Here is a 13,726-nt window from a genome sequence, read left to right on the forward strand (position 1 = left end):
TACATAGAATTACATAAACTCACCAAATAAATAGAATTACATAAACTCACCAAATAAACTTAAAAACAAAACACACTACATAGAATTACATAAACTTAAAAAAAAATACAATTTATTCTTCAACCACAAGCCTCATTCTAATTATCTTCGCCTTCATGCAATCCCCACTGGTGCTCAATCAAGTCATTCTGGCGGGTTACGTGCCAGTATGGCTCTTGCACATTAGTGTACCGTTGAACGATCAATTCATTGTAACGTCCATCGCGTTCCAACGGCTCGTGTTGCACTGGATCTTCGGTCCCGTCATGAGCACAATAGATATGTGTTCTTAAGTTGTTCATCGGATCCGGCTCATATTCATCGACGACATCATAATCATACTCATTTTCAACAATCATGTTGTGGAGAATAATACACGTCATCATGATGGATCGAAGAGCCTCAACATCAAACATTCTAGCTGCAGCCTTGATAATCGCCCAACGAGCTTGCAGGATACCAAAACAACGCTCGACATCCTTCCTACACCCTTCTTGACATTTTGCAAAGTGTTTTTCCTTTTCAGTCTGTGGATGTGGCACTGTTTTGACAAATGTTGACCACCTTGGGTAAATGCCATCTGCAAGGTAGTATGATCCCTCGTATTGGGTACCATTAACCCAATATGTGCATCTCGGCAAGTTTCCTTGCAGCAGTTCGTCGAACACTGGGGATTGGGCAAGGACATTTAGGTCATTCTGAGCTCCTGGAACACCAAAAAAAGCATGCCAAATCCATGTATCAAATGAAGCCACCGCTTCCAAAGTGATGCTTTTGGCTCCTTTTTTGTTGCCATATGCTCCTTGCCACGCACTTGGACAATTTTTCCAAGTCCAGTGCATGCAGTCGATGCTTCCAATCATGCCAGGGAAGCCTCGCATCTCACCCTTCCTCAGAAGCCTTCGCATGTCCCTTGGCGTGGGTGTCCGAAGGTACTCATTGGTGTAGAGGGCTTTAATTGCAGAGCAAAACCGCATCAGGGACTCCAAAACAGTTGTTTTTCCCATCCTCGCGATCTCATCCACTTGATCTGCAGATGCTCCATATGCAAGCATTTGCAAGGATGCCGTAATTTTTTGCTCGGGAATAAGACCTAGAACATGAAAAGCATCCTCTTTTTGCACAAAGTATGAATCATGGTTGCAAATATCACTCATGATTTTGTTGAACAAATTTCGTTGCATTCTAAAACGCCGTCTAAAAATATGATCAGGGAATATGCTATTGGAAATAAAATAATCTTCCAATAGATTTTTACCTCGTTTTTCCCTTTTTCTATTGAGGTTTGCAACACGTCTTGGTTTGGCTATCTGACCCACGGCTTCCATGACACGGCGGGAATGTGAGGCCTTCTGCCTTCTATGGTGATCATCCTCATCCTCATCCTCCTCCATGAAGAAAGCCTCATCTCCACCTCCACCTCCACCTTCCTCAAGATTGGCCAATTCTGCTGTTGTGCCAACAACCTTTGTTGTTGCTCCTGCAACTGTTTATACACCCTTCTTGAAGAAGACATTGTAATAAGAACTCAAGATTTGAAAACGATGAACAAGGATTCTGAGCTAAAAAGAAGGATTGAGCTTGGTGTGAGGATGGATGTAGAGATGTAGGGTTTATATGGACAAAAAAAGAAAGGATGAGGTTCTGGACAATGCCACGTGGCACTACGTGCTTGGTTGAAAATCTTATCGAAATCTTGGCTAAATTATTGTAAACCGGAAGTGACATGTGGCGTGTTGGGATTGGTCGAAAATATTATCGGAAATCTATCCACAAAATAGTACGTTCAGATAATGACACGTGGCATAACGTGATTGGTTGAAAATCTTATCGAAATCTTGGCTAAATTATTGTAAAACGGAAGTGACACGTGGCGTGTCAGGATTGGTTGAAAATCTTAGCGGAAATCTATTCACAAAATAGTACGTTCAGATAATGATATGTGGCGTGACGAGATTGGTTAAAAATCCTATCCAAAATTAAAACTATTTTATTTTTTTATTCTTTTAGACAAAATTTAAAAATATTTTAAATGGGCTGGGTGCCAGCGCATTTTGTAGGGATGGAGATCGTTTGTGCCAGAGCATTTTTTCACTAGGTGCCAGCGCATTTTTTTAGGGGTGGAGATGCCTTGGCCTATTACTGTTCATTGGAGTTTGTTACTGTTCATTTGAGTGGATAAATGCGCTGGGTGCTGGCGCAAAGTCCTTAGGGGTGGAATTGCTCTTAAGGTAAACATTTCAGATCCGAAAAAAATGCCAAAGAGAGGAAGACTCGGCGAAAATTTCAAGAAGAACAAGGCATTCATCGCATAGAAATAGATCACAAATGTCTTCCAAGATTTTCACATTATTAACCATAAATTGAACAAATCGAAAGGCAGAGAAATATGAATGGACAGATCGATTGCACAAAAATTGAAAGAATGAAACACAACCTTAATTCGAGAGGCTAACACCAAATGCATGCAAATCTAGCTAGCTAGAGTTTACGTGCAAATCTCAAATCTGAGATATATTCCTTTACTTTCTCTCAAACTACGCATACACAAGCGCATCATATTTGTTCTTGAACCAACGTACCCCATTCTTTAAAGCAGTCTTGAATTTGGCTTCAACGATGTAGGACTTGTACTTGGCCACCCGACGTTATCTCTTGAGCTCTGATTGGCTAGAGTTGTAGATCAAAGATGTTTTACGTGAATACCTTTGATTTTTCCATGGATAACCTTCGTGATCACGGTCACCATCAGGCATATACGATGATCGATAAGTTGATTGCTTCTCGTCCATCTCTCTCATCTTTCTCGCCTGCCAAGGTTGACGAGCAAAAAGAGAGAGAGAGAGAGAGAGGTGGACAACGAAAACTTAGTTTTGATGGAGAGCAAGGAATTCTTATAGGGGGACTTGCGTAGCTGTCATTTGTCTCTCAGATGATGTCGATTAAATAAGAAGGGTTGGGAAACCATTGTCTTAATTTGTGAGGATGTGACGAGGATACCAAGAAAAAAAAGAACGAGAGGGTCTGTGAAACCGCTCAAACTTAAAGAGGGTTTTTTTGCCAAATTAATGAGCATCCAGAAATCTACTCCAAGAAAAAAACGAGCATCTTGAAATAGATATTGGTGAGCACCCGAAAAAATAATTCCCTTTCTCTTTCACATTTCTTTCAAACTTCTTTCTCCCATATATTTTCCTAAAAAAATAAAAAACTGCTTCAGACACAATGTGTGGGCTTAGGCTAGTTTTAATTTGTTCACTAACTTGGAACCTTCCATAGATACTCTTCTAAATTTATGTACTTTGTGACTCAGTCTAAGACAGAACTCTTATTATTTACATTTGCTATAAATATTTGGGGCTCTAGAAAAATGCGAAATTTTATAGATGCGTTAAAACTGTACAAACAAAAGGCAGAATTTGACCAAGAGAAAGAGAAAAGCAAAAAACAACTGGAAAAAAAAATGGGAGTAAATTGTTGAGTGGTATTTTAGGAGTATGGTATTCTCCCCTCAAAAGTCTCTCCCTTCCAGTCCCTTGCTATTTGAACGGTCACGATTAAGTCACGTCAAATGTTGATTTCTTTATAGAGAGGGAGAGACAAAGAGGAAGTGAAAGAGAAGGAAAAGGAAGAGAACGACATTTAGAGGGGAGAGAATCATACTATTCATGTTACCTTCCAATTTGTTAGGGGAGACTTGGTATTATAGGAGAAATTTTTCATTGTGACCAGAACACTGGTGGTATACCACATGTTTTTATATAAGTGCTGAGAAATTTTATTTTTAACACACATATTCCACAATTTATATAGTAACATGTAGTGTACCACCCCGTATTCCTATCACATTAAAAATCTCTCGTATTATAGGAACACCGTTGACTTATGAAAGCAGTGTGGTACGTAAATGGAAGAGCTAGCTTTTTCTTGAGCTATTAAATCAATTATATATGAGTTTTGCATGCCCAGGTAATTAAAAACATGTTTAATATATGTGTAATTATTTGAACAAAAAATAATTTCTTTTGTGGGCGATGTGTGTGTTTCAGTAAAACCCTAATACTAAAAGCAAACTGAAAAACAAGATTTCTAAAGGATTGAAAGAATATATACAGGTTCCAGGACAAGCAAGGAGAAGAATGGCTCCTAGAACTACATGCAACACCACCTAATCACACAAGGAATTACAACTTCATCCTTTCCTTCACCATTTGACACGCATGGTAGCCCGTCCCCAGAGAAAACTAACACTTAATGGATATGTGATGGTTGTTATATGGATTGAGTTTGTTGGAATCTGGTGGATTATAAGAAGGGTAATATTGTAATTCTAGGCAAGTTAGTTTTACTATAAAAGAAAGCTTGTAAGGCATTTGTGATTAAGATTGTATTTTTCCTCTGTGATTTGAATACAACAGTGCCTTCTTATTTCTCTCCTTTCGAATCCTTAAGTCTGTGTTCTTCATAATTTCTGAGAGTTAATAACACTAACGAAAGAGGAGACACGAATGCGAACTTATACGGTGTGTGTTTGTAGATGCACATCCTTGACTAGCTGAGGTTGCAGCAGGCTGTTAGCATAGTCTGCTCGGTTTGCCGACCTTGGAAGAAGTAGGAACCTCCGTTCGTTACTTCGAATGGATAGAGGACAGACACATAAATCGGCGTTGAATGTCCCTTATATTTTATAATTTCCACTTCTCCACGAATTATAAACAATGAGACTGACATTGGGAAATCTCATTTTTGCTAATTTGGGCTATATTAATCTCATTTAATTTAGATCTTTGATTATTTAGACTGTAGTATAACCATTTAGAGTTTAAATTCTAGGTTTTATACTGAGTATTTATCAAATATAGCCAGAAATGAACCCTTAATTTCAAAAATGTCATTTTTTATCAAATATATCCAAAATTCCACCTAAATAGACACAAATACCCTCAAATTTAACAATCAAATAAATTAGCCAAAATGATTCGTGACATTGACATAACTCTTTAATCTGGTCCTTAACAATTAATGATAATCAATAGTAGTGTTCTTGAATTTGTCTATCGTCAATCATTTTAGTCTTTCTTTGAATTTGTCCATCATGATCATTTTAGTTTTTTTCGTGAAAGATTTGTCAATTGCTTTGTTAGTGTGATGATTTGGTGTCATGTGGGTCTCACAAATATAATCATATAACGACATGTGGATTAACTTTAAAAAACTATTTTTGTATTTAAAACTAAAAATGATATTAGTAAGAAAAAAGTTGTTGAAGACATGATTGAAATTTTGTTACTCCCACTTGCGGTAATCGGGGTGGCGCTCATTGTCGGTGATAAGGGGGTCGAAGGGGATAGAGTTGTGGAGGTGGAGTGTAGAAGCAAATGTGAAGTTGGACTGGAGCTTGAGGCGACAATAACTAAAAAGCCTTTAATTTATTTAATTGTTAAATTTGAGAGTATTTGTGTCTATTTAAGTGAACTTTTGGATATATTTGAAAGTTTTAATAAAAAGTGACATTTTTTAAATTAAGAGTTACTTTTTTACTATATTTGATAAATACTCTTTTATACTCTCAAAAATAGACTTTAACTTTTAAGTCTCTGATTTTGAGCGATCAAACTATAAATTGAACGATTAACTCTATTTACAAGATGAAAGCTAAAGAAAATTCATGCATCCATATAACCTTACATGGCTATGAACTAACTCTCAGTCTAATAGTATCTTTTCTTAATATTGAAAAATGTCCCGAATTAGAATTCTCTCTTTCCCATTGATTAGGAAAATAAAACTTCACATGGCTAGCTAGACTTTATGATTTCTTAAGTAAGGTACTCAATATTAAGATTCTAATAATGAAGACATAAACATATATTTCATAGCTTATGCATCGTTTGATGCATTGTAAAACGATGCTTGCCCATGTATGAGCTCGAACATGCAACTTTTTAGGGTTCTTCAGATGGCATCGGAACCATATAATTGAACATGCACGCAAGTTTTCAAGCATACAATGCCAGAAAAAGCTTTCTAATTAACCAGTTTAGTGAAATTTAAGACTCAAAGTCTCAAACGCAGATCAACATAATTTCCTTCATCTGTGTTGGGAACAACCTGTTCGATCTGGTTAAAGTACGGGCCGTGAAGGTTTCTGGGAGCTACAACAGACGGGACCCGAGCAGCACCAGCATGGTCACCATTGATATTGCTTGTGGACCCAGTAGAACAAACGAATATAGGTACACTTGCTGCTACCAGTTGATTTTGATCACGATGATCATGATTAGGAGGAGGATGACGAAGATGTTGAATATGTTCTAACATGGCCATCCTTTCAAGTTGTCTTTCTCTTTTGTGTTTGTTTTGATGACCTCCCAATGCTTGAGAGCTTTCAAACTTCCGGCCACAGTAGTGACACTCAAACTTCTTGCTCTCGATGATCACGGCGACTTGGTCACTGTCATCCGTCACTGAAAACCCGAATAGCTTCATTTTCTGATGAAAGAATGTGGTTCATGGAAATTGAAAACTAACGAAACTTATATATATTACTTGCGCCCTTAGAAACACCCAACCATACGCAGAGCTACTAAAGCACCATTGCATGGGCCTCCCCTGGTATTGCTTTTACTATTATTTGTCAGATATATACGATTCATTTGGAAAGTGATTTAAATGACTGAAAAGCGAATTTGAGAGGTCTTAGTCAAAGGCGATTTGAATCACATTATTGCTAACCCATTGCAAGACTTAGCCTACTCCTATTCCCCTTAGACCAACTCCAACCCTTGGAGTAAGTCCTAAAATTTACCATCAATTCCCCTCCCATTTCCTTCCAACCCTAGGGCCAATTTGGAATTTTGGGTTAAAAGCTACAATTGGGCCAAATACCGGCCAGAAAATAGGATTGGGTTAGTCAAGTAGTCCACTTGTGTGAGTGGAAGAGAGGGAGTTGGACGACAAGCGCCCAAAACCACTCGCACCACATGAAGGACGCGCTCCAGCATTTATCATTGCTGCAAAGGACAGCCCCACCCACGTGGGTGTGTCCAGCAATTGTCGGCCAAGAAAAGTGAGTCAATGGCTCTTTTGGATGATCAACGGTTGAAATTCAAACAGGCCGTTGGTTATCTAACGGTCCACATTTAATTTAGTTAATGTTTTTGTTTTATATTTATAATTTCATTGAATCCAACTGCTGATTCTAAAATGATCAAATCCAACGGTATAAAAAAAAGATCTAACCGCCCAAATTTAAATCCAACAGCTAAAATAATTATAAAAAAAAATTTAACTCAAAATTCACCCAAATTTAATGATTTTTCAATATTTATCGGAATCTAAATATTTTTAGGTTAAAATGTTCATAAAATTAATTAGGATAGTGTACATAATTTTTTTTTTTAAATTTACATAAAAAAATTAGCCTAAATTTATTCTTTAATAACCTCGGGCTAATTAATTAATGAGACCTAAACGATAGAAAAATTATTAAAATCAACAATATCTAACATTCAATTTTGAAAAAAAAAACAACAAAAGTAAAAGACAATTCTAATCGTGAAGCCACAAAATTCAATCCATATAAAACTCAAAATTGAATAAATCATTGTTCATAAGCTAGTATGCTTCCTATTTTGAACAGAACGACTTTGTATAGAAACCCTTGAGCCCTGTTTGTCACTCTACTAGGCTCACCATTATTTCATTATATTATGAATGCCTAGTTAAGTTTCTTTTATTTCATTTTTGCCATTGACGATACCTCTTTTGACATGTGGGATTGTCCTCGCCAATTTCCTCCCTCATCTCTTCTTTCCTGGTCGACTTTGATTCGAATAAAAAAAAGTTTATGCCCCAATTCAATTTCCTCCCCTTCACTAAATTTCAGGAGCAACTTTGTTTGAGATCGTTCCGATTCAATTTTCTTTCTCTCACCTTTTGCATGTTGAAGTCCACATCAACATCATATCCCTAAAACCTACGAGCTCAACCCAGATTCGAGTTTTTCGACGTGTTTCCAAATGATTATGGTAATGGCCGACCTCGAAGTTGGTTTCAAATGAGTCCTATACTTATTGCATGTGAAGATCTGCATTAAATTTGTGATTTCAATTTAATTGAGTTTAATTTGTACCCATTTTTTAATTTGCAACCATTTTGTAATGCATCCCAATTTTCTTTTTGGTTTTACTTTCCACCTATATAATGTTTTTTTTTGTGCCCATATTTTTAAACTTTTATTTGTACCTACAATTTTTTAATCTTTTATTTGTTCCCATTTTATTTATCATGTACCACTTTGTTATATATATGTATACTGTATCAATTTTTGTTTGTAAAATATGCACATCTTCTTTATGTAAAAATCTATTCACTTATTTATTTATTTATAATGTACCATAGTAAAATGTACTATTTTTTTAATTTAAACGTACCAATATTTGATCTAAATATATACACATGTATATGTGGAAACGTGATAACGTAATTATAAACTAATAAGATCATGATATGCATGATATTGGTATGAATTGCAGCCACCATAAGCTCACTAGGGGCGAATGCCCCCATTCACATGTAAAGTGTTTTAGCATGCCCCATTAAGAAAAATCTCTAACTCCGTTACTGTGCATGGTACAATATTTGGTCCATCAAATAGCTTGTAGTACAATCCTATCTCGTTTATTGGCCATGCCATCGATACAAGGGTTGAAAGCAATTGCCAAAATTCGACAAAACACTGAAAGGGAAAGGCTATATGTTGTTGCTGCATCCTCCTCCACCTCCTGCAGGTAGGGGCCGGAGGGATCAAGCCATATATTTGTTTTTGCATGCCCAGAAAATTGAGCTTTTCCATTGGTTGTGCGGATAATAGTACGCCGTACTTTTTTGCTTTAAGGTGAATGCAGTCCCCTACTTTTTTTGTTTTCCCCCGTATTTATTTATGGGTTTGGATCCTCTCCTGAGCAGAGAGTTCAAATCCTGCTGATCAAGAAACACGGACCATTGGATCTTTTAGAAAGCCTTCTATTTGTAACCGTTAGATTTTGATCCAACGGTTCGTGTTGCTTGGTCAGCAGGAGGAAATCCAACGGTCCGTGTTGCTTGGTCAGCAGGATTCGGACCCTATGCTCAAGAGAGGATCCAAATCCTTAATTTATGGACATAAGTCTGCCCTTAGCTTATGTAAGCACGCATCATAAACCGTTGTAGATACGAGGTGTGCAATTGGCTACATTCATCGTACTATGATAAATGCAAGTTGCAACTAACTAAATAGGTATAGACTTTTGTACTTTACCTTTTTTTTTTTTTTTTTTTTTTTTGTAATTGTTTCTTAGATTTCTGTGGTGCTGCAGTTGCATCTCGGTTCAACAGCATAAATGTTATGTGTTTCAGCATTCTCATATGATACTATATTATCATTTTGGTATGTACGTTCTTGTCATATGTGATTATTTCTTGTTCTAAAATGTATGCAAGTAGAAATTAGCTAGGTCTAGCCTTTTGTTCTCTCCACGTAATTTGAGATATTCTTATGTGGTTTTCTCTTGAGTTTTGTTTTGCCGACTAATTGGGGAAGGATATGCATACTTCTCTCAAGATGCCAATGTGAGTCATTAACACAATGTCATGTGTTTTAACTTTCCTATATGATATTGTATTATTGGTTTGGACACACTAATGGATTCATAGGGGTGCATGCAGAGATGGATTTACTAAGGGACCAGGGTAGTTCGAGGATCACCCAGAAGCTCAGAAAAATGCATGTGAGGACCTTCGAGGACCATCTAAGTCTGTGTTGTGGTGGAGGAGAAGAGCAGCAATGGCTACAGATTATAGGTTTTGCCTAGAAAGAGAAGGAAGAAGACTCTTTTATTTTACTAAATGAACTTGACCAAAACGACGTTATTTTGGGCCAAGCCATTAAAAAAATTAAATGCACAACCACCATGAAAGAACATTCATCAGCAACTTTTAATTCAGTTATAAAGTTCAAAGTTCAAACCATTAATAAAAATACATAAAACCCAAACAACTTTTGAGTAAAGTCACCAATCCCCAATTTCACTTCATCCAACCCAATCCCATTTCACCTTACCAAATTCTAATTCCTAATTGGCTATCCCCACTCCTTACCCCGTTGGATGGATATAGTTTTTTAGTGTGCCAGTAACACGGTCTAGTACACGAAGTGTAATGATACAATTGATTGTTTCTCAAGTTTCCAACCAATTGTATTGTTACACTTGGTGTAGCGGACTGTGTTCCTGCGTACAAAATAATTTCTCATACTGATGTTATATTAGGACCATCCGATGTTAAATCATGAATCTGCCACTTGATGCATGTAAGTCTCTCGACAAATTCTGAGAAAAACTTCAAAAAAACTACATACGTCATATAACACGTTGAATGACATATATTACCTTGTTAAAACATAGCATATGTGTCGAATTTTTATGTCGTTCAACATGTCACGTGTCAAAAATATATCCATTGAAACTTCTCACCAATTAAAGCCAAACCAAAATGAATAATGCACCATTACAAAGATTTGGCCTGTAACATCCAAAGATTTCCATGTGTAAAGAACTCATGGCTCGAAGATAAGGTCCACCAAATTCACCTCGTCTCGTCCACAAATGGTGAGGCAGCGAAGCTAGGCCTGCCTAGGTAGTCAATTGTTTGCTTTTGTTTGTTATGGTATTTTTGGTAAGGTTCAATCATATGAATCCCACTGACATTGCTTTCCGCTCATCATTTTGATTCCTCTTTCCATATTTAATCGCTAAATTTGGTTATTAGGGGCTTCCTTTCAAGTTTCTAGTTTTGTGGAAAGTAGGGTTGCAGTACTTTCTGCTCACCAACTGGCAAGGTGGTGGACCTTGTGACCAATTAAGCAAGTTAACTGTGCAAACAGAGTAACACAAAACCCTGTTCACTTTAGAAAAGATATGGTGCTAGCTACGGAAGAATAATTGTTTGATATTATTGCGCCTATGTGATAGGACATTTTATACTATGTTTCAAATTATCTTATATTTAGAAAATTTTTGGATGTTAGAATTTTAGTTAAAGATATAATGATATATAGATCTGTTAAAAACTCTGAAGTGGAGAATATCCTTAAACATACTAGAACCTTTGAAATAGTATTATTATAGGATAAATCTAAACATACTAGAATTTTTGAAATAGTTTCATAAGATAGTTATGATATGTGTATGTAAGACTTTTGTATGTTTTGTACCATAGGTCGGGGAGACGCATGATGCGTAAAATAACTAAACACACAAATTAACCCTCTTGTTGACAATTGTAGTATGAATAAGTTGGGATCGTTCTTAAACTGGGGATTATGAGGGATTGCTAAACACTCTAAACTGACTCAAATATGTAAAACAAAGTTTGAAACATTAAACTAGACTCAAAGAATGCAAATCTAAACTCTAAAACACTAAAACAAAACAAAAGACTCAAAACAGCACAAAGACACTCAAAACTGCCTTAAAAACACTTTCTGGGCAGTTTTGAACTCTAACACAAACTTGGACGAAATTGGGTAATAACTTGAATCAAGACACTTAAAAACACAAACTAAATTGATTTCTAACTAATCTAACACTTTAAAATATTGGGGGATTTGGTTTTGACGAATTTGAAAACAAAACAAAACAGATTTTAAACTAAGCAAAGTTTGAACGAATTTGAATAAAACTATGGATAAAAGGATAGCTAGGAGGTTCTTCTCCACACATGACACACTTGCATACAAAACGATTTTCAGTTAATTCTCAACGCCCCAGATTAACCGTGAATTGCACTAATTAACCCTCAGATTTTCCAAAAGTTATTGAATTGGATGATTGCATACGACAACCCAAAACATTCCCCACAAGTTCCCTACATGAATTGCATAATAGAGATACAAGTAAGAATCATTAAGTTCTATGAAAATCATAAGCATTGACGAAGCATTCGTTACTATGAATTGCATGAAACTTATGCCAAGAATTTACTTAAAGCGATTGTGACTAGCAACCTTCACTACTTGTGAATATAAGTTCGTAACGATTAGGTGAAGCTCCCTTATATTCTAGCATCAAATTCATGCATGAAAATTAAGCGTGCACTCTCAACCAACATACACAAATCATTTTTTATACGAACGGATAAGTAAATTGAATTCACAACTTATAAAACACAACTGGATGTAATCAAATCATATTGCAAGCATGAACATGGTTTCGAATCATCCCCTAACTAAGAGGGGTTTAGTTCCTCATACTCACAAAACAAAGATTATTGAATTGAAACATTGAAAACAAAAGAAAGATTACACCTAGAAACGCTCCAACAATCCAACGTCTTGAATGGCAAGCACGTCCAAGGGTCTCCTTCTTTCTTCTTTGCTGCGGCACAAGGGATGGTTGAAGGTTTTTGTGGTGATTTGTGGTGGTGGATGGATATAGGTTGGTTATGGTGAAGGGTGGAGTCCTTAGAATGGTCAGCAAGGGCCTTTATTTATAGGGGAAGGAAGGGCTGCGAATTTGAAGTGGTTTTAGGGAAGGATTTATGTAGGAAAAGGAATGTGATTTTGGGTCAGAAAATAGGCAAGAAAGGTGCAGGAATTAAAGAGAAAAGGAAAGGGAAATTCGGCAGAAATTGTAGGACAGATTTAGGAATGTGTTTTGAAGCACAAAATAGGTAAAAAAAGATGTAGGGTGTGGCATAGGGTTTTAGGGAAAAGGAAATATGTTTTAGGACATAAAATAGGAAGGAGAATCTCTCCCTTGTGCGGCAAGGGATGGAACAAAACAGGAATGTGGTTTAGGTGTAGAAAATAGGAAAGAAAGGTTGTGTCTTGTGCAACAAAGAACTAGAAATTAAAGGGATGGTGCGGCAATATCTAGGGCAAGTTCTAGGACTTCTAGAAATATGTAATTAGGCAACCTAACATGTTTTGAAACCCTTTTGTGGCTGGAACATAGGTGAGGAAAGATTAGGAAACTTCCAAGCCAAGAATAGAAACTTTCAAGAATGGAAACCCCCAAGAATAGAAACTTCAAACTTTAGAAACTTTGGCTTCCAATTCTGAACTCTTTGTTCTTCATTTTCATTTCTTCATTTCTTTCATCTCATTATTCATTCATAGCCTCCTTTGATCTTCAATTTCGTCCATAGACCTTGCTCCAAGCATAAGCTATCCATTCCATGCCCAAAACTGCTCCAAAAGGCTCCAAAATGCACATGTTTGCATACTTTGTCCTTAAAACTTGAAATTGCACGAAAATAGCTTAAAATACTAAAATTATTAAGTACTAGCAACGTAAATGCAAGGAAACAAGCTAATTAAGTCGCATAAATATGCTCCTATCAAATTCCCCCACACTTAGCTTTTGCTAGTCCTCAAGCAAAACAAAACAAAACAAAACACAACCTAGACCTTCCAACAATTGTCTTAGGGATTTCCAATGACATGACATGCTAAAAATCATTACTTACACAGATTTTAGTCATCCTTACCCTCGAGCACATACTTAATCGTAGTCACCATTCACTAGTTCGCATATAATCCATTAAAACAACATTTTTGAATGTAGTAACATGCCTTAGAGAATTCCCTCAATTCCTTACTAGATATGCACTCAATTTTCACTCAGATTTTCTGACTACACTCCCT

The 13,726-nt window shown here is 36.5% G+C and overlaps 2 protein-coding genes across 3 annotated transcripts in view; both read right to left on the reverse strand.

Moving 5' to 3' along the window:
• The window catches only part of LOC126595816 (uncharacterized), a 99,602-nt gene that overhangs the window by 7,546 nt on the left and 78,330 nt on the right, over nt 1–13,726 (reverse strand). The window lies entirely within an intron of this gene.
• Nucleotides 6,097–6,528, reverse strand: LOC126595823 (zinc finger protein 8-like). The gene has a single exon (XM_050262127.1). It carries the CDS (start codon nt 6,526–6,528, stop codon nt 6,097–6,099), a length of 432 nt encoding a protein of 143 aa, XP_050118084.1.

The sequence above is a fragment of the Malus sylvestris genome, chromosome 13 (assembly GCF_916048215.2).
Source record: "Malus sylvestris chromosome 13, drMalSylv7.2, whole genome shotgun sequence".
In the NCBI taxonomy this organism is placed as follows: domain Eukaryota; kingdom Viridiplantae; phylum Streptophyta; class Magnoliopsida; order Rosales; family Rosaceae; genus Malus; species Malus sylvestris.